The sequence below is a fragment of the Vicugna pacos genome, chromosome X, assembly GCF_048564905.1.
Source record: "Vicugna pacos chromosome X, VicPac4, whole genome shotgun sequence".
NCBI classification, from domain to species: domain Eukaryota; kingdom Metazoa; phylum Chordata; class Mammalia; order Artiodactyla; family Camelidae; genus Vicugna; species Vicugna pacos.
Window position 1 is genome coordinate 110,740,623 of NC_133023.1, and position 22,360 is coordinate 110,762,982.

Sequence of the window (22,360 nt, forward strand, 5' to 3'; positions counted from 1 at the left end):
AGGGGGGAAAAAAAGAGAAAAAATAGAAAATGAAACAATTGGCAGTGAAAAGCAGAAAGAGAAGATGGAGGCCTTAGAGAAGGGAGTATCCCTGAGGAGGTGGGGACAAGGGGAAGAGAAGGGGAGGAGGAGAGGAGGAGGAAAGCGGGCCTGTCCCTTTAAGGGGGTTGGCTGTCAATCAGAAAGCCCTTTTCATTGCAGGAGAAGAGGACAAAGATACTCAGAGAGAAAAAGTAAAGGACCGAAGAAGGAGACTGGAGAGAGCAGGATCCTTCCAGCTGAATAAAGTCAGCCGCAAAGCAGCCTAGCCAGCCGGCTACAATTGGAGGCCGAGTCCCAAAGACATGGGTGAGTTTCATAAACTTTAGCATGGAAGATTCAAGCAAGCATAGGAATTGGCAAGAACTTTGGGGTTCAGGGTTTCTAATGGTTTAAATGAGCTGTGCTTTGGCCCTTGCTTTCTTTTTAATTCTTTAGCATGCAGTTAGGTTAACTCCTTCTCTGCTGTACTGAGAATGGTGCTTTATTGTCAAAGAACTCCAGCAGCACGTGGAGAGGCCCACAGGTCCCTGGAGAGAGTGCCCAGCGGGCTGGATGTGCTCATGTGTCTTCCTACCCCCTCACTTCCCTCTGCCTTCTCTTTTCCCGTTTCCCAGGCTCTGGTAATGGCCCGGTCAGCTGACATCCCTGGTTCTGCTGGAGGCAACTAATGTTGGCTGGCCCTCAGACGCACAAAATAACTGCTTGCATGATACAAAATTTGACCTTTCTTGGCATTAGGAGGAAACTGGGGAATTGGGCAAGATGGACTCAAGCTTGGCCATGGTTGAAGGGGCCAATCTCAGGTTCAGGAAATGAAAATAAAGTTCTCAATTGCTTTACCATAGGAGACGGATAGAGGCAGGGCTGTGTGTGTGTGCGGACATGTATGGGTGACAATGTCTAGCAACTATTATAGACAGCCTTCCTAAAGTCATGGCTCAGACTCTAAATCTCTGCTATGACAGGAGGCTGATGGGACCTTAGGGCTGTTGCTGACTTGGCTGAGTACTGAGGGCTTCTCCATAGAGAGAAGCTATGAAGTCTGGCCTCTGCTAGTGTCCACTCAGAGCAAGGTATGCCCAGCATAAAGGTCTTTGCCCACACAGGATGCCACAGAAACATGTAGACATTGTTTGCATTTGGCAAAACAAGAGCAGCAGCTTGAATACATCCTAAATGAGACAAGAATCAATTGTCCTGTGTATTCACCATCAAATGTAATACCCAAAAGATTCCAACAACCTCCACGGAGATAGGTTTTCAATTATATTAAGCTGATGTAAGCCTTTAAGTTGTTTCATCCTGAAACACTGAGAGAGCTCTCTGAAGCACGGATTCAGGCAGGATAATTAAGAGGGCAGAGCACTGGACTAGAAGTTAACACAACTACGTTCGAATTCTAGATCTGCCGTTTATGAACTTCATGACTTTGGGTAGGTTGCTGTGAATTACCACTTCATCATCTGGAAAATGGAGATAACAATAACTGCTTTGTCTCCTTTTAGGGTTATTAAAATTAGGTAACAATGACGTGGAAGTCCTTTGAAAATGGGCAAGTTCTATAACAATTGTAAATCATGATCATACCAAATGTTATACAAGAATGCATGTACAGGCTGACTTATTCTTTCCCAAATGCTTGGGCTTTCTTTGTGCATGTGGGTAAGAGTCATTTGACCAACTGAGCGTAGCTAGGTGAGAGGTGAATGTCGGAGAAACGCAATTCCTGCCCTATCTGCATCAGGAACCCTGCCTAGTGTCAGGGGAGCTGATTGGGTAGGTTGTGAATTAAAAATAGAGAAGGAGAAAAGAAGGATGCTGAGTATTACTTCCTTAGGGGACGAAAGACCTGAGGAAAAGGCAGTAACAAATAAGGTGACCATAGGGACAATTTCTTATTATTGAGGCTGGATGATTTCCTCCAGAGGAGATTGCCACAGATAAGGGCACAGTTGAGGTTGTGTCTTGGGAGTGGGCCATATTTGGGCCAGGTGCACATGACAGAGTAGCCATTGAGTTCTCAGTTATTCAATAACGAAGAATCTCAAATACTTTGTAAACAACAGACCATCTCTAAGAAGGTACTGGACTGCTCCTACCTCTGACATGGAGTGTGTTGCTGTTTAACTGTTGTAGAGGACAAATTTTATCATGAAATCTGGGATTGGAAGGAACTTTAGAAGTTGTCTGGGGTAACGTTCAGTGCAAGATTCCCTTCTACAACAGCCAATTAAACATTCCTATGGCTTCTGCTTTATCCCTCCCAGGAACAGAGAGCTCACTACCTCAACCATATAGAATCCAGTAGGACTGGAGTAGAAGAGGAACACTGAGTTCAGGAGTGTCCGCACAAAAGGTTTACAGGGGAAATGATAATCCATTAAACCTTGTCCCGACTTGGGAGGGGGATGTTCCAAATGAGTCTTTGGGGGTAACAACAGAACTAGAAAAGAGCCAAAGAGCAGGAGCTGATTATTCTCTGCTCAGTAGCAGAATGCCATTACTGAGCAGCAAAACATTGGCTCCTGTAAGCCTGATGTCTGAGAACAGTGGCTGTTACCCTGGTAACCAGACTGTGATGCTTCCCTCCAAAGGTGGCTGTTTGCCGAGCCGTGTAGTTTTGGCTGGCTCAGAGTAAGTGAATGTAGCCCAGGCAAAGAATGCGGAGGCAGAGCGGGGGTCCAGTTTTACAGAATGCTTGAAGACTAACTGAATCCCATCATGATGGCAAAAATGCTGCAAGAATGCCAGGAGCTAAAAAGAAAGTCAATTCAAACCAACACATTCACTTACTTCTAGAGACCCTGACTGAAATGATTATAGGCAGCCTTCCCTACCCTGCTCCTCGTTTTGGCCCTGAAGAGCTGGGGGAGCTCTTGGTGAGCCAGGCAGACTGAGAAGTGTGCTCTGCTTCGAGGGGCTTTTGCCCTGGTTCTGTGCTAGGAAAGCCAGAAGTTTACTCAACAGCCTGACAACTGGAACTATGATCTCAAATCTGAGTAGTAATAGGGCCCAAGAAACCCATGGGAGATGGATGGGTGGAGAAATATAATCTCTAAACCCAGGGAGGCAGACCCCCAGCCAGTGGCATCTTTTTCTCTTGTCACCTGTTTGTATATTATCTTGAAGCCTTGAAAACCATCCCCAGGGTACAGTTCTTGGTGTTGAAAGAAAGCAACAGTAGAAATGTCTTGCTTTCCCACAGAACTTCAGGTCCAGAGAGCATCAGGTCGGGGAAGTGGCCTGATCAGGAAGGGTCACAACAGCCACGACAGGTGAACAGAGTAGCTTTCCTTCCTTTCCCACTGTCAGGGCCTGCCCAGTGTCAAACTCACATCAAAAGCTCAGCAAAATACTGATTGATTAATGCTTTCTTGGTTATTTAAAAATGGTCCTAATGGTGATCTCTCAGCTCTGCATTGGCCCCTGAGCTCTTTGCCAGGCAGAGCTCTGGAAAGGAGTCAGTGACATCCCAAGGAAGAGAACAAGGTTTCCCAGATTAGCTTCACACTGCAACCAAGAAGAGAGGAGGAATTGGTGGGAGACTGACCTAAGGAGTAAGGTATGGAAACTGTTGTCTCTTAGCTTAGTGCCAGGTGCTTCTCTTTCACCTTCCCAGAAGTGGGCAAAGTTTCAGACAATGTATCAGGGATGGAGTTTAACAATCTAGCTTCTACCCTAGCCTCCCAATGTTTGGGTATAAATTGGCACACATACATGCACATGTGCAATCATGCATGCATGTGTGTGTGTTTGGGGAGGAGTAGGGAATATAGGAAACAATGTGGTCCAGATGCTGTTGCCTTGGTAATAATAATACCTGTTCAAAGAGGAGGCTGAGATTCATTTTTATCTAATTTAACTCGATCCGCATGACTTGACAATCTAGCAAGCTTGGATTCCCATGCCCCAGCGGCTGCAGGGCCCCTTTCCAGCTCTTGAATGTGGTGTAAGTGCTGATTTCATGTAGGAAAGACAAAATTATAGGCAGGGCTTTGTCTGAGCAGGATAAGGCCAGAAGCAAAAGTCTTTGTCTCTGGCACCTCCTGATGATTATTGTTTTACTCCTAGAACCCACCCACTGAACCCCATCCATCCCCAGTACCAGTCACGGCTGCTCTAGCATCTTGGCCCTGTCAAGTGCTATAGGCCCTGATCAAGAGGGCCTCTGTTCATGGGGTGAGGTTAAAGGGTGGATTCTGGGAGGAGGGTAAGACTGTAGCGCAGATTAGAGATTTAGGGAGATGGGGCCAGTTTTTCACTCAATGAGCCTGCCTGTTGTTTAGCTCTATTGTACAGGGTTCTTCTATCTCTCCCTTTGTCAGCCAGATTCAAGGGACAGGCTGGGAATTGTGCAATGCACAATCGCTCTCTTTCTACCATCCCTTTTGATGAAAGCCCTTCCTCTCCTCCCTTTGATGGGTTCCCAGATTCACACTGAATTTCCACCATGGAGCTGGTCCTTGAGGCGTGCCCAGGGCATGGGAAAGGAGGGAGGGCTTGGGAGCTCTTGGCTTCTGCTTAAAGAGACAACATCAGGATCAAGCCAGTTCCTTGGATAGACATGAATCTGGATAAGAGTCACAGCAGTCTTGTTGATCTTTGTCAGACTCCTGCAAAGAGCATGGATGAGAAGGGCTTGAAGTTCTGTCACAGATTGATTAGACTAGCTTTGGGAGTTGGCAGATATATCTAGCCACCACTGAAAATTTCCCCATTGCTTACATTTTGCCCTTAGGACTTGGTTGTACACATTTTAACAGTAGATTATAGGTTTGGTCTTGGATTCACAGACATGTTTGTTCTCCCCAACGAGACTGAAAGGTCTTTGAAGAAAGGGACTGGCCCTTATAATTCCCTTTTGTTTCCCATAGTGTCTAGTGTCATATGCTTAATAATTGTACTGAATCCAATGAACAGATATCAAAGGGAAACACCAGGGAGGGTCATTATTTTTCTCGATGACTTCTCATCACTTTCAGGTGCTTTAATCCAGTTGAGTTGCACTGGGTAACATTATAACTATATAGTTTTTTATGCCAACTCTACCATGCCACCATCTGTACTTAGCCTGGAAATGTGAGACTGTTTCTTGAGAGAGCCAAGTACCTTCTCCTCCAGAATCCCTCACAGCCTTCCTGAATCACACCAATACCCTTTCAGTCATGAAATGGAGAGCCTGTGGCTTTAGGTTATTGTTCACACATTCCCAAGGACATTTTGTGGGCTGTGAAAAATCAAAGTGAACCCAATGGACCTTTCTCAGAATGTTTTGATTGTCAACTACTTTGATGACACAATATGTTGCATGTTCTAACTTTTTCCCTGTTGGAATCCAAAATTTGAGTTTTTTTTTTTGGCTTGGACTGACTTATGACTGAGATGCTTTACTTCTGCTGAACTTAGATGCCCCCAGAACAAACATTTCATTTCAATGTAATGAGATGGATGTCTGATTCTTATGCTGATATTGTTGAACTGTTTATAGCTGAGGAGTAATTTATTTCTGATTCCATGTTAGAGACTCTTTAAAGCCAATGTCCTTCTTGTACCTTGCTTTGAGTGGCAGTAGAGCAGAAAAGGGTGTGCTAAGTTATTTGCGGTCTAAGAAAATAGAGGGAAAATGGGTGTAGAAAGAAAGAAGATCAGTAGATGATTCAGAGTTGCTCCCAAGGCTGAGCCCTTCATCACCCAGTATGAACACTATGTAGGATACGCTCTGATTATTTGGATGACGATGGAGGGATCAGATAAACTAAAGAGGATTTTTTTCCCCTCATCTTTACAACCCTGAAGGAGGCATCAGCTAAAGCTTAGAGTGGAATTCTCTCTTTGGCTAACAAGAGTTCAAGTTTCTCCATCCCTGATCACACCTGCACCACCATTTTAGCCCTTTCCAGGGGAAAAAGCTGGGTTGAGGGAGTGGGCACAGGATGGTCACTTGCTAGGGAGGATGGCTCTCCTAACTCTGGGCTAAACAAACAGTTCTTCCATTGTTCCCTGGGTCTGACCCCCTCCCCACCCCAGGCCTGTAGGCCCCTGCAGAATACCAATGAGGCTCCTGAGATCTCAGGGAAAAACAAGGCTTCTTTGTCCAGGGGAGCTATGGAGGGCTCTGTCCAAGCCCTGACCCTGTGCTGGGGAGAGAGGGAACAGTGGGGTCACTGACCTTCCCCTCCCCTTCCCCCAGGCTTCAGAGACCTTTTTTTACTAGAAGAGTCTAGGAGTTAGGGGGTGCAGAAGAGTTGGATAGGCAGAGAAGGAACATGGCAGCATGGTTTATTTCCAGGCTCCGTTTCTTGACTTCCAGGATGCAGCTAGTATCTTCACCTGTTAAGAAAGAGGAAGATCAATTTCTGAAGGTCTCCTGAGGACAATGATCAGTTTCAAGTGCTATGTTTTTCTCTCTGGTATACACATGGATGCATGTGCACATTTGCATTCATGCTTGTGCCTCTGCCCCTGGCACGTGCGCACACACCGTGGGCCAGCGCTGATGAGGCACTCTTACTAAGCACAATTGCAAAGTTCATGCTAAGTAAACTCTGCCTCCACTTCTAGCAGCGCAGCCGCAAATTGACTATTTCCTATAGAGGCCAAGTTTGCTGACAGCCATGCTTCAGTTCTTGGAAAAGTGAGGAAATTCAATTCTGCTGCAAATGTTAGTTACTTATTGCGCTTGGCATGGGATTCTGAGCCTCATGTCTGGTGTGATATATGAGAATCTTTGAGGAAGAGGCTCTTTGAGCACCAAGGAAGGGCTGTCATTTTAGGAAACAGTGGGTAATAGGACTCACTCATTCTGTAGCTCTGGGAACAGAGACAGATATCTCTGCCTCAACTTTCCCGTGATAGAGATAATTTGGTCCTTCAAAATCTGTTCACATTGATGCAGTTCAGCCATGCAAATCACCAGATTTTCAAGCACTCAGGGCTAAAAAGAAACTGTACTAGTATGAAGAGGCTCAGTCAAGGGACTCTCCTAGTCCCTGGTACCCCGATAGAGACAAGTGAGCTTTGGGTAAAAATCCAAACCTAAAAATTAATAAAATGTATTTGCTTTTTATAAGGAGTCCCAATATGCTTTTCCAAAGTAGCAGCTTCTCAGCACATTTGCTGATTATTTGTGTGTGTGTGTGTGAACACACAGTTTACATATTTATACTATATATACACAAAAATAAAAATAATTCATATATCACACCTATATATATTATATGATATATGACTAACTGGAGAAAATCAGTGTATATATAAATTCTTTTTCTGAAGAGCTTAACATTTTCATTTCTTCCACCTTTGGGGGTATCCGGTCAAGAGGCCAGAGGGAGCCATCCTTTCCCTGTGTAGTCAGTCATCTACTTGACATTTGTTAAGTTTCACTCCATGTGACGCCTTAGAGCTTCGGGCTTGTCCTTGAGGTGGAGGTGCTCTCAGAGCCTGTGACTTCTGGCATGTCTTTCCTGTTTCTCAGCAACACTGGTGCAGGGCCTGGGGTATCAGGTCTGGGGATCTCAGGGACTCCTGGCACTTTAAGACACCTGTGTTCTCAGGCTCTGGCATGTTTTGTCATGCGAGAAAGACGTTTCATGCTTTGTTGACTTTGTATAAAGTCTCTTTGTAGCTGTTTTGACAGAACTCCAGTGCAGGACTGAGGGTGGGGACGTTGGCCAAGCTGCAGTAGCGGAGAACAAATCAACCATGCAAAGTGTCCCCAGATCTTTCAGCCTGAATGTTTATTACTGTGAATAATAGTAATCCTCCCATTACCATCTCCTGTCCTCTGCCTGTTCCCTTGTTTCCTTGAGATGGCTCTCCACACATGTAGACTAAGAAGAATCAAGCATTCCACGCAATAAATATACACAATGTTCAGGAATATTCAGGAGTATGCAATTTCCAGTTTCCTCACCTGGAATGCTCTTCAAGGCTCAAATCTTGCCTGACTATACCAATAGCTCTGGCCCAAACTCATCCCTTCCTGGAATGCTAAGGGCATTTCCCCTTTGTAACCATTACTTGGCTTCCTGGAATTGTTAGTTGGAACTATTAGATCTACTGAGCTCATTCTTCCTCAGTAGATAAAAGACTTCCACATGGCAGCGCCTATGTCTTTTTTCTAATTGAAGTATAGTTGATTTAGAGTTGTGTTAGTTTCAGGCCTACAACATAGTGATTCAGTTATACATACATACATATATATATATATACACATATACATATATATACTTTTTCATAATAGGTTATTACAAGCTACTGAATACAGTTCCCTGTGCGATACAGGAGGGCCTTGTTTATCTATTCTGTATATAGTAGTTTGTACCTGCTAATCCCAAACTCCTGATCTATCCCTCCTCCCCCTGTTCCCCTTTGGTAACCATAAGTTTGTTTCCTATGTCTGTGAGTCATTTCCCATGTACCCAGCATTGCACTAGGTGTGATGTGGAGGGATCACAATGCTGGGCACATGGGAAATACTCCATAAGAGTTGATGAATGACTGAAACCAAGAAAGCAGAATGATAAGAAAGGAGGGAATGATTGCATAATCTCACTAGCTTGCTACTTGATTACTGATCATTTTGAAAAAACTGAAAAACATTCTGGGAATTAAAGGCAAAGATTTATTTTTAAGAATGGAAAAAAAGTATGGTTTTAGGGTCCATCTCACATTCTCAAAGTCTAACGTTCTAGACTCTCCTGCTTTTGGCCTCTGGTGTGACCACCCTATCCGTTCATGTGAGCACAGGGCCTGGCTGGTTCGGCAGAGAGGGGTGAGTGGCACTGGCTGCCTGTTGTCCATCCCTGACTGCTCATCTTCCTTCTCCCCCAGGCTTGTTAGAGTGCTGTGCGAGATGTCTCGTAGGGGCCCCCTTTGCTTCCCTGGTGGCCACTGGATTGTGTTTCTTTGGAGTGGCACTATTCTGTGGCTGTGGACATGAAGCACTCACTGGCACAGAAAAGCTCATTGAGACCTATTTCTCCAAAAACTACCAGGACTATGAGTATCTCATCAATGTGTAAGTACCTGTGGTCCCACGTGAACTCCTCTCTCTTTCCCTCTCTCCGCCCTGGAGATACAGAACTCATCAGTACCTTAGTCGCTAGTAGGGGATTGGTGTGGAGCCAGACAGGATTCCAGACAGGATTCCTGAGTCTTCCTTCTATGTGCAGATTCCGCCCACGCCACATCTGAAGCCCTGAATGAGAGGAGAGTGCCAAGTTCAGAGAGGGAGGTCTGCATGTCTGCCAGCCCACTCCTAACCACCCCACTTTGCTTTGCCCCACGTGCTCTTTTTTTGTTTTTTCAGGGCGGGGGGGGTAGGTAATTAGGTTTATTTATTTATTTTTTAATGGAGCTACTGGGGATTGAACCCAGGACCTCGTGCATGCAAGCACACACTCTACCCCTGCGCTTTACCCCCCACCCCGATCATGTGTTCTAACTTCTGCTAGGTAGGGTTAACACTGACTGAGTAGGAGCCTCTCTGCAGTGGACCATTTAAAGAACTCAGGGGAGGTACAATGACTGAGCGGGGCTGCTGCTCTCGGTTTGACACACTGCTTGTCGGCTCAGGCCCAGTTACTAAGACTCTCCTGTTCCTAGAGCAAATTAGGCTCTTGTTCCTTCATCCCTCTTCCTTCTTACCTTGCTCATCTTTCCTCTAGCCTCCAAGAGAGCATCTCTGAAGGGTCAGGCCAAGGAGAGTAGGGCCCCGGTTCTCCAGGTCACAGGGTAAGCCAGATGTGGGTGGAAGGGGCACGTGCTTCTGGCCACACGTTCCCTGTCTTCTTCCACTTTGAGAAAGATAAAGCGGAAGTGTAGAGGAAGAACCTAGTGACTCCTTTAAAGAACCTCTAGCCTTGTTGAAGTGCCCACTCAGGTATCTAACTGACTTAGGCAGCAAGGGAATTGGGTCTTAAATTAGTAAGATTCTCTGGCTTTCTGTCTCTCTGTTAACGCAGGATCCATGCCTTCCAGTATGTCATCTATGGAACTGCCTCTTTCTTCTTCCTTTATGGGGCCCTCCTGCTGGCTGAGGGCTTCTACACCACCGGCGCAGTCAGGCAGATCTTTGGCGACTACAAGACCACCATCTGCGGCAAGGGCCTGAGCGCAACGGTAACAGGGGGCCAGAAGGGGAGGGGTTCCAGAGGCCAACATCAAGCTCATTCTTTGGAGCGGGTGTGTCATTGTTTGGGAAAATGGCTAGGACATCCCGACAAGGTGATCATCCTCAGGATTTTGTGGCAATAACAAGGGGTGGGGGACAATTGGGCGTGAGTCTGTGGCCTCACCTCCACCCAAGGCTGGGTCCTCTCTAGGGACCTGGCTTTTGAGTGAGGAAGTGATGGTGACAGCCGAACGAGAAGGTCAGGAAGAACGTGATGCCCAGCTGGCTGAGCCTCTGTTTTCAAAAGTTCCCTAGAAAATTTCATCTTAAAGTAAAAAGCATGCATTTTGTGGAATGCTTTGTATAATCAGACCATTTCTAAGCCATCTGTTGGTATCCTTTTACTCCCTTCCTAGCAGGGAGCACAGCAGGAGTAGATCTGACTATCCAAGAATCTAAAATGCTTCTCATGGGATTGAGATGGAGGTGCCCGATCTGAGAGGAAGGGTGGATCACGGAAATTAAATAATTGACTCCAAGATGGAATTCTCAATATTCTGGGATCCTACCTTTTTGGAAGTCCCAGAGGGGACTAGCATAGATCTGCATATTTAATGCTTGATCTTTGTCTGAGAGTATCCTTGCTTCTGGTGAGGTGCACAATGGTTTCTAGCCTCTAGAGTTCAAGATCCTTTGGGGGCTGAACATCTGTAGGTTATGGTGATGTCTTTTGTGGCTAGCAGTTGGCTTAGAAAGGTTTTGGGATCAGAAATTTAAATCTCCTATTGGCTTTGTTCAATAACTAGGGATCCAAAGTCCTGTGACCAAGAATATTTTCTAAGCTCAGCCTAAGGCCAGAAGTGGCACGACTTTCTTTCAAGATCTGTTTTGATTTCTTCACACCTGATCTGCCCCCCAAAACCTCCTGAAGCCTCTCTAACCCAGGGATCCTCCTCACTCCAACCCCTACCCATTCCCCCCACCCTCCATCATACTTGGGGCCAGTTCTCTAGTAGATACTGACCATGACATTTGCAGAGGTGCCCTGCTTACTAATTTCATTTGGTGGAGATCCCTGGAATCTGGTTTCATGTCTGGTACATGCCATTCCAGGATCTCCCTGTTTATGTTTCATTGTCTGCAGGCTGATGCTGATTTCTAACCACCCCGTGTCAATTGTTTTAGTTTGTGGGCATCACCTATGCCCTGACCGTTGTGTGGCTCCTGGTGTTTGCCTGCTCTGCTGTGCCTGTGTACATTTACTTCAACACCTGGACCACCTGCCAGTCTATTGCCTTCCCCAGCAAGACCTCTGCCAGTATAGGCAGTCTCTGTGCTGATGCCAGAATGTATGGTGAGTTAGGGCCTAGGTGGCTTGGCCCCCCTACCCCAAATAGAAGCATGATATATTTGGTTCTATACTTAGGGTAAGGAGGGTGGTAATTATGGGGAAAAAAATAAGAATATGGATGCCTGGATCTTAGCTTGTTAATCTCTCGCCACTGAAACCGGAGAGATTTCCCTGAGAAGGGAACTTCTTGGAAATGGTGGGAATTTTCTTGGCTGTTCACACTGCGCTACCCTAGTTGTGCTGTTCCCAACCCAGAAGCAGCACAGTTCAATCACAAAGACAGAATTTCACGTGTTCAATACCACCTTCTATTTTTTGGCAAATCTTTAGAAAAGGAGATCTGGAGTGTTAGTTGGGACTTCCCAGCTAGGGTGATTAAAGATGAAAAAAGTCCTCCAGGTAGCCCCGTAACTCTGGGAAGCTTACGCTGGTTGATATTTTTGTCTTACTTAGGTGTTCTCCCATGGAATGCTTTCCCTGGCAAGGTGTGTGGCTCCAACCTTCTGTCCATCTGCAAAACAGCCGAGGTGAGTGAGCCACTGGGTTATTTTACAATAGAATAACTAGTAGCACAAAATTCCTATCCATCTTTGATTTTAAGAACCACAGTTTCTCTTTGCTGCATTTTGAGTTAGCAGATTGCCTTCTATAAATTATTGGCTGAGTCTGCCCGAGCCAATGAGCATAGATGGTAAAATATCTATTTTCCTTAGAGCTGCAGAGAAAGCCTTCCATTCTAAGACTTCCTCCCTTAAAAGAGAAATTTGTAGCTTTAGGTAAAGATAGGGCTCAATGGCAAAATCCCCCAAGTGAAAATTGTCATTGTTTTTACTTAAAAACCTTATCAAGAGAATGGGTTGTGCACAGACATTCATAGGTTTTACAAAATGCTTTCAGGTTGGAACTTCTCAATCCTGTTTAAAAAGAAAGTACATTTGAAAAAGGAAAACACTGTACTGAGAGTAGCTGTGATACACAAATGAGGCAGGGGAATAAACATAAATCCTGAGAAAGAAGGCGATACACTATTTCTTTGAAAGCAAATTGTTGCCTTTACCTTTGGGGCTCCTGGGCACAACTGTGCGGAACAAGCTGATTATTTGAGAGGACTGCACTATTTTCTGAGTATTCTGTGTTCTGGGTGTTCCGGGGTGAGGTGCTGTGGTGCACATTGAAGAACAGGAGGCCTACACTCAGGGAAGTGACAACTTAGAGATGCCGAATTAACACGCAGAAAGGTATCAACACATTCAGAAAGTTGCATTCATGATCCACAGCAGAGCATATATTTTTGCTGTTGCAAGAAACCATTCTTCTTTTTGCATTTTCTTGCAGTTCCAAATGACCTTCCACCTGTTTATTGCTGCGTTTGTAGGGGCTGCAGCCACACTGGTTTCCCTGGTGAGTGGTCTTGAATGATCTTGGCAAATACATGGTCCTGGGATAGCTTGGGTACAGCTATGTTGAAAGGTAAAAAGATAGATTCCTAACTTTGAGATGCTGGAGAGAAGCTACTGGGAAAAGACAGCGAAGAGTAGAGACCGTGCACTTCTACTTTGAGTTGGCAAGGCAGAAATTTTCAGAAATTTGATAGGAACAAGAAAAGTGATGTGAGGAAAGAGGAAGAAAGAGATTCATGGTCAAGAATAATAATACATCACATTTACAGAGCATGAAACATTGCCAAGTGCTCTGTGGTCATAAATTATAGTTAATTCTCCACACATCCTGGCCTGATCAGTGACAAAAACACTGAAACCTAACTAAACATGCTTTTCGGCAGCCTGGAATTCTATACACCGTAAATACAAATCCATCTTGGATGCTCTCCAAGGGATTTAGTTACTCTCCTGAAAATACTGAAAGGACCGCTTAACATGATTAGAATTGTTATTATTATAATACAACTCTATGTCCCAGGTCCTGCTGATGGTGTCACAGCGCAGTGTCAATGTAGTGCATTCATGGTTCCAATGAAGAACCTCGGGTACTGAAGGGTGAAGCAATTTATCTTAAGTCATTGAATAAGTGGTGACTGGCCAAGGATAAGCTTACAGCACTCCTCGCACCCCCCCCCCACTGCTGAGGCTTTTATACAGTTTTGAGTTGTCTCTCCTCTCGTGAAATAGGTTGATGCATTAAGCAGGGGAGGCTGTGCTGCACGTGTGGCGATGTGTCTACAGCGGGCACCCTAGGACTCCAGATCGCCCAGACGCATAGATGTGATGATGGCTGAGCCCACGTATTGCTCACTTCCCTGAGAAAAACTCAGTGCTAGGCAGAGCAGAGGGGTGGGAAAAATCCTTGTCCAGTTGATTCTCCAGGTCTGGGCAGTTTGGACGGAAATGCCTCAGAGAGGACTTCCAGTCTTGTACACAGGACAAATGCCTGAGATGTACTGCTTTTTGCAGGACAGGAGTTTTTTTCTTTATTTAGCTATGATGTGATTTTGACCCTTCCTCATTCCCAAACGGACTGGAGGAGGGAGAGCTTCCTTTTCTCCTCTCACTCATATTCTTGCTTCTCTTCCCTACAGCTCACTTTCATGATTGCTGCCACTTACAACTTTGCTGTCCTGAAACTCATGGGCCGAGGCACCAAGTTCTGATCACCTGTAGAAATTTCCCTTTCTCTAATAGCGAGGCTCTAACCACACAGCCTACAATGCTGCGTCTCCTGTGTTAACTCTTTGCCTTTGCCACTGACTGGCCCTCTTCTTACTTGATGAGTGTAACAAGAAAGGAGAGTCTTGTGGTGATTAATGTCTCTCTGTGGACTCTCCCCTCTTATGTACCTCTTTTAGTCATTTTGCTTCACAGCTGGTTCCTGCTAGAAATGGGAAATGCTTAAGATGGTGACTCCCCAACTGCAAGTCACAAAGAAACGGAGGCTCTAATTCAATGTTCAAGCATCTCCTGAGGACCAGGAAGTGTTTTCTTCTCAAAGGGCACTTCCACTGATGGAAACAAAGTGGAAAGAAAGATGCTCAGGTAGAGAGAAGGGATGTACCTGGCCCCTTTGCCACCTTGAGGGCCAAATGTATTCTCGTTGGTGTACAAAACAGAGGACTCCCTCCTGTTTCCCTATTACCATTGAAGAGAGAAGAAAAAAAAAAGAATACCAGCAAAACAATAAAAGCATTTGCCCAAATCTACCTATTGCAGCTGGGAGAAGGGGTTCAAAGCAAGGATCTTTCACCCATAGAAAGAGAGCACTGACCCCGATGGCAATGAACTATTTAAGCCCTAACTCAGCCAACCTTACTTATAGCAGAAGGGAGCGTAGTGTCTGTGTAGACGAAGGGGGCACCTGGCCTTATACCTCGTTAGAGAAGAGAAACAGGGTGTTGTCAGCATCTTCTCACTCCCTTCTCCTTGATAACAGCTACCATGACAACCTTGTGGTTTCCAAGGAGCTGAGGCTAGAGAGAAACTAGCTCGTATGAAAAAAGACTGGCTTAGAAGAGCAGCAGTTGCCAGTGGCTAACGGTGTAAACTGAGCCAGCCCTCTGGTAGACACAGGATAGATAACTCTTTGGATAGCATGTCTTTTTCTGTTAATTAGTTGTGTACTTCGGCCTCTGTCATATCTTCACAATGGTGCTCTTTTCATGGGGTATTATCCATTCAGTCACAGCAGGTGATTTGAAGATCTTGATTTGTTTCAGAAGGATGCACATTGTCACATTTTCCAGTTTGTCTATCACTTGTTTGGGGTTGTACCATAAAGGTCTGGAGGATGATTCTTTGACTATGATTCTTTAACAAATGAAAATTGGACATTAAACATCACAAATGATATGGAAAATTGGCGAGTTCCTTGCATCTATTGGGATTTTCTACAAATTATTCTGTCCTTCGCAGAAACAGATTTGGTGAATTCGAACCTCAGTTTGAATTACCTACTTGATCTTTCTCTCCCTCTAGTGGGAGACGATTTGATTCAGCAATGTTAACTTGGTGTGTTAAAGAGTCAGGTTTTAACTTACGGGTTATTCTCTCCTGATATAGATCACGTAACTGTAGGCACGAGCCATCAGTTGTTCAGTTGGTGAGCTTCCACGGAAAAGGAAAAGTGGAAAGAGTTTGAAACCTGAATAGCTCCCAGGTTTCAGTCTTCTCTTTCTGTGTTTGTTAACTTTGGGTTAAAAAATAAAAAGCTGATTGGTCTTTATGGAAGGAGAGATTTTACAGGTATGATTGTAGGCAGCCCTTTTGTTGTAAAGAGTTGTTTCGTTTTCTCCCCCAAAGTTTCAGCAATGCTTAAGGAGATGTAAGAGTTTTGCAAAAAGACACGTGATATTTGTTTTCAGACCAGTACGTAAGATAAGCTTCCAGGCTGCATAGAGGGAGGAGATGGAAAAGGTTCTGTAAGAAACCAATCAAGATCAAGGAAAGTGAAGTAATCTATATCTTGTGTTTTGTTTTGATTTAATAACATAACAAATAACCAACCCTTCCCTGAAAACCTCCTATGCATACATACACACATATACACACATGAAGAGAGTTAATCAACTGAAAGTATTTCCTTCATTTCTGATATAGAATATCAATTTTAACACACATAAAGGATAAACTTTTAGAAACTTATCTTACAAAATGTATTTTATAAAATTAAAGAAAATAAAATTAAGAATGTTCTCAATCAGTGTGTCTTTTGATTGAATTGATCTGTTTAACCCCACAATGGAAACTTGAATAATTGTACCTTTATTATATTCTGTTTGAGGAGCTCATTTATTTTTCAGGTCATCCAACTCATTCTCACAACAATTTTCTGAAATAAAGCATAGATAAATCAATTTTATTTTTATAGCTGAAGATGCTAAGAAATAGAGGTAAAGTAAATACCCAAGAAACATAATAAATACATATGTGAGCCTGGACTAGAACTCAACTCAGGTCTTGATACCAATTCATTGCTTTTTAAGGTTTATTTTATCTTAGAAGTTGGGTTTCAGAGTGCTCTACTAATTCAGGGTCAAATGTGATTACTTCTTTAATATGATAATGGTGCCCCAGCCTTGGTGTGTTTAGGATTAAGTTATTGTTAACTTTTCTTTGAATTATTTGGATATTCCAATAATGCATCTTTAGTGCTTCATACATGAATAATGCTTAGTTTTATCTGGAAAGTGCTGGATGAAAAGTATACTGTAGGGACAGAGCAGATGTGGTAAGCGCAACATAAATTTAAACAGTCTGTGGCAGGGCAGTATTAAAATAAATTAGTGACACCTCCTACCCAGATGACTAGCCCACTAGCTCACTTGGGACACAGCAGTGAATCCCTGCCACAATCCTAGGCTAGAATTTGGCGCTCTTGGACAGTAAGCATTCTAATGACCGGCCAAAAGAAATCTGACTGAAAATTAGCTGTTGATTCATTGCCCCGTGGTTGTAGATGGCAAGGAGCATGATTGGAGAGAAAGGAGACTTCAGCCTGGGGGCAAGGAGTCGGTCATCAGTTAAACAGCTCCGTTCAAAAGTAGTTTCAATTTAATCTCCTGGTTTCTGCTTCACTACAATGAATATTCTGCAAGCAAGTCTGGTTGGATGACTTTAAGACAAAAAGAATAAAAATATGACAAGGACTTATTTTTAGACTCTAGCAAACAAGGACACAGCACCATATTTTGGAGAATTGATTCAGGATGCTATAGAGTGAGTGTATTTTTGCCTCCAAGGAGCAGAAAGCCAGTTCCCAAGAAAGCTGTGTTCTCCATCTGCCTTTATTTGGCTCTGCCCTCTGGGACGGATCTATAGATGGAGTTTCCAGGCTCTGAGAAGCTGAGAGCATCTCCAGTCTATCAATTGAGCCCATTGTTCTTAGTTCTCCCACACACTATAAACCTCCTTTCTCTGAACTCAAAGAGTTCTCTTTGTGCTTAGATCATCCAAAGCTCAAGATGCAGCAGTATAAACAAGAAACATTTTCTTACAGCGTCAGTTGTATTGCTTTTCCTATCTTCAGGGTCAGTGCTGAGTGCAGTTATGCACAGTTACTCACGCAAGATGTAGAAGCTGTGGCTTTGGTCAGAGCAACATTCGTTCATTCATTCATTCAGTCTACAAACATTTACTGAGCACCTACTAAGCTTTGTGCTAAACTCCTGGGAGTTTCCAGTTTAGGGTGATGTGGTTAAAAAAGTGATAAAGATATGATCTTACACTCTAGGATCTCACTCAGCCTCAACCATAGCAGAGACGTCTCCAAGGGTGGAGCAGAGTGGAGGCAGCGAGCATGCAAGAAGCAGTCTGACTCACTGACTGCAGTGGGCATCTGAATCCTCCCCTCCGTATGTGGGAGAGGTCATGGTTAAGGGCCATGACTTCACGTGGCTCTGGTTTTCTAGGGCCTGGATAAAAACAAAACTTCAATTTAGAGTCCTGACAACTCGTGACTTGCTCTCTATGTCACCCTGCTTCTGGCCTTACATGTGACATTATTTATGCACACACTGTCACAATGCATGTGCATGCTTCTAACCCACTCAGTCATCTGAGGAGTCAGAGGGCACATGGATCAGGATTTATATAAACACAAGCTATTCAGTGTGGCTTTTTCTTCCCACCCAGGCTAAATTGGAGAAGTCCTGACAGGGTAATGTCAGATACAAAGCATTTCTCTCTTTGATTTTTCTTACGATGTGCACAGATAGTGTGTCTATTTTGACATTAATAGTTAACTTGATGAATATTAAGTAACAGATGGAAGAACTGTTTGTTCTTGTATTAAAAAATCAATACTTTGCCTTTTCCTATGTCAATAAGTAAGGAATTCAAGTCAATATCTATAAATTGAGAAAGATTTTCCTTGTTCACTTTGAAACAAGCAACCACGTTTTTCACAATTTTTATTTATTTTTATTCCCCCCCCCAGTTTTCTTGAGACATAATTGACATATAGCACTATATATAAGTTTAAGGTGTAGCACAAAATGACTTGACTGACATACATTATAAAATGATTACCACAATAAGTTAACATCCATTATCTCATAGAGATCAAAAAAAGGTTTTTTCCTTGTGAAGAGAACTAAGGATCTCCTTTCTTAACAACTCTCTTACATATCCTACAACATTGCTAACTATAGTCATCATGTTGTACCTTACATCCCCAATACTTATTTATCCTATAACTGGAAGTTTGTACATTTTGACCACCTTTTTCCAGATCCCCTTCCCTCCCAGCACCCACTTCTGGTAACCACAAATATGATCTCTTTTTCTGTGAGTTTGGTTTTTGGTTTGTTTCGATTCCACATATAGGTGAGATCATACAATATTTCACAGTTTTTGTTGTTCTGCAAAGTTTGGTGTCTCTGTGTTCCCGCTCCAGTACTCCTTGAACTGATCAACTCTATTCCAAAGTAAAGAAAAGTAGGATAAAGTAATGAGTATGTGCTACATCATGAAATAACCCAAGGAAATCCAACCTTAATATTTTATTCAAGCCTTCAACAAATATTCATTTAACAAATTCTCTGTGCCAAGTGTTTTGCTAGATGCTGGTAAGACAGCAGGGACTAAAACATAGTTTCTCCCCTCAGAGAACTCAACTGGAGACAGAAAAGGTTGGGGAAATAGCTGGGAAGTGTGGTGAAGAATGAGATTAACATTCCGTGACAGAAAGGGTGGAATAGACAGAATCAGGGAGAAAGTTGTATAGTCCCATGAGAGACGAAGAGTCAAGTAAGAGAAGATGGAGCCATGTGAGTCTGGGCCTAGGGAAAGAAGTCTGACATGCTGTGGTATTTAGGGTCGAAAAATGTTAAATGGCCTTCTACTCTTTTGTTCACCAACATGGACAGTAAGCCAGCTCTGGACTCTGAATAAATTATGTTCACCGATACTCCATGTATTACGTGAAGCTCTACCTTTCAAACATGAAAAGGGAAAAACCACAAAGCTGTTTACAACATTAAAGCCAAACAAGTGAACTGATATGTGAAAATTTATACATGATTATAATTTATTTAACTAATATTTTTTTCTGATTAAGTTCCTTTTAAAACAATTTTTATGGCACTATAGTTGATGTACAGTAATAGTACATGTTACTGGTGTGCAATATAGTGATTCACAATTTTTAAAGGTTATATTCCATTTATGGTTATTATAAAATATTGGCTATATTTCCTGTGTTGTACAATATATCCTTGTAGCTTATTTTATATCTAATAGTCTATACCTCTTAATCCCCTACCTCTGCATTGCCCCTCCTGCCTCTTCCCACTGGTAACCACTAATTTGTTCTCTGTATCTCTGAGTCTGTTTCTTTTCTGTTATAGTCACTAGTTTGTTGTATTTTTTAGATTCCACTAAAAGTATATCATACAGTATTTATCTTTTTTCTGTCTGACTTATTTCACTTGGTATAATACCCTCCATACACACACAAACACACACACACACACACCACATCTTCCTTATCCATTCATCTGTTGATGGACATGTAGGTTGCTTCCATATTTTGTCTATTGTAAATAGTGCTCCTATGAACATTGGGGTGCATGTATCTTTTCCAATTAGTGTTTGTGTTTCTTTCGGATATGTATCAAAGAGTGGAATTGCTGGGTCATATGGTAAGTCTATTTTGAGTTTTTTGAGAAACCTCCATACTGTTTTCCAGAGTAGCTGCACTTATTTACATTCCCACCAACAGTGTACAAGGGTTCCCTTTTCTCCACATCCTTGCTAAGTGGCTCTAATTTTATTTGATGACTTGAGCTCATATGTAGAGCAACGTTAAAAAAAAAAGGGAAATGTGGCCCTTGCAATCAGCGTTCTCTTCCATGCCCCTAAATGTACTAGCTATAAATTTGGTGAAATCCCATTCGATTTAAAATCTGAAATCAACCCACATTAACAAAAAATGTCAACAGAAACATAAGCATTCTCCTATTCGCAGATGATATTATTATCACAAACTAGGAGTGGTCTTAGTAAACAAATGTCTCAGTTAATTATTGTTAGAAAGAAAGGCTACATATCAATTTTCCTAAAAACAAATTGTCATTTTCAGTAGATGCTCCCAACTTCTTGGTGGTAAGTAGTGTAAATAATTTCATAAAGCAAGTACTTCATGTTATATTCTGCAGCTAGTATATCTGGGAGGACACATAGGTAAATTAAATTTCTTAAAGCCAGATGGTTTTTGGGTACTTACTGAGTTTGTGTGTGTGTGTGTGTGTGTGTGTGTACATTGTTTGTTTGTTAGTTCTTTCACTTTTAGTAGCTTAAATGGTTACAGTCACTTTCAAATATTTCCAGGTTAAAATTTTTTTTTAAAATATCATGCTTTATGACATGGGCTTTTGATGGCCTTTTTGTCTCAGTGTTAAAGAAGGCCCAAAATAACTATCTGAAAAGAATCTGAAAAAGAACAGATATATATTCTTTTATATATAATATATATATATATAAAAACTGAATCACTATGCTGTACACCAGGGACTAACACAACATTGTAAATTGACTATACTTCAGTTAAAAAATAAAAGAATCTTGGCCCAGTCTTCAGGCAACCACACCTCCAACAATAATAGATACGCTTTATTGAGCCCTCTGCAAAGAACTTTCCACGTCTTATCTCATTTAATGCTCACATTAGTCCTATGAGGCAGAAGCAGCTATTATCCCTCAACTCCAGGCTGGAGCCACGTGTCATTATTGGTCCCATCAGTTTGAATGTGAGGATGGCCGTTCTATCCCAGTTCAGCTGACTGCTAAAGCTGCAGAGCTGAGCTGCATCCAGGTGTTTGGCAGGGAGTTGAACCCCAGTCATGACAGCTCAGTCCCTACCAGAGTGTCCACTGAGGGAAGCAGTAGTTATGAAGGATAACTCGAAGGGAGTGTAGTCCATTCATTCCCTAGTCACCTCTGCAGATGTTTGATTGTGCAACCCTGCAATAAAATGTCTTGGAACCCACACAAGCCCACCTTCCCCCGCCCCACGACCTTGCTGCTTAAAGTGTGGTCTGAGGACCAGCAACATTGGTATCACCCAGCAACTAGTTAGAAACACGGAATCTCAGGCCCTGCTCTGGAGCTACTGCATCAGACACTGCACTTTAACAAGATCCCAGGATGATGTCTGTACACACTAAAATTTGAGAAGATTTTCTGTAGGTAATATATACAAATGTAGAATTGCTTGTTTAGGTCTTCTGCCCATTTTTGGATTGGCAGAAGAAATACAAATGATCAATAGGCACATGAAAAAATGCTCCATATCACTAATTATCAGAGAAATGCAAATCAAAACTACAATGAGGTATCACATCACACCAGTCAGAATGGCCATCATTCAAAAGTTCACAAATGACGAATGCTGGAGAGGCTGTGGAGAAAGGAGAACCCTCCTACACTGCTGGTGGGAATGCAGTTTGGTGCAGCCACTATGGAAAACAGTGTGGAGATTCCTCAAAAGATTAGGAATAGATTTACCATATGACCCAGGAATCCCTCTCCTGGGCATATATCCAGAAGAAATCCTACTTCAAAAAGACACCTGCACCCCAGTGTTCATAGCAGCACTATTTACAATAGCCAAGACATGGAAACAGCCTAAATGTCTATTGACAGATGACTGGATAAAGAAGATCTGGTATATTTATACAATGGAATACTATTCAGCCATAAAAACCAACAACATAATGCCATTTGCAGCAACATGGATGCTCCTGGAGAATGTCATTCTGAGTGAAGTAAGGCAGAAAGAGAAAGAAAAATACCATATGAGATCGCTCATATGTGGAATCTAAAAACAAAACAAAACATAACAAAACATAAATACAAAACAGAAACAGACTCATAGACATAGAATACAAACTTGTGGTTGCCAAG

At 42.9% G+C, this 22,360-nt stretch overlaps 1 protein-coding gene across 1 annotated transcript; it reads left to right on the forward strand.

Annotated features, from left to right (window-relative positions):
• Window positions 1-201: 201 nt before the first annotated feature.
• Window positions 202-16,154, forward strand: PLP1 (proteolipid protein 1). Its single transcript, XM_006219283.4, has 7 exons — window positions 202-348; window positions 8,875-9,061; window positions 10,008-10,164; window positions 11,342-11,510; window positions 11,961-12,034; window positions 12,843-12,908; window positions 14,044-16,154. The coding sequence occupies exons 1-7, from the start codon at window positions 345-347 to the stop codon at window positions 14,113-14,115; spliced, it is 729 nt and encodes a 242-aa protein (XP_006219345.1). The 5' UTR covers window positions 202-344; the 3' UTR covers window positions 14,116-16,154.
• The last annotated feature ends 6,206 nt before the right edge of the window (window positions 16,155-22,360 follow it).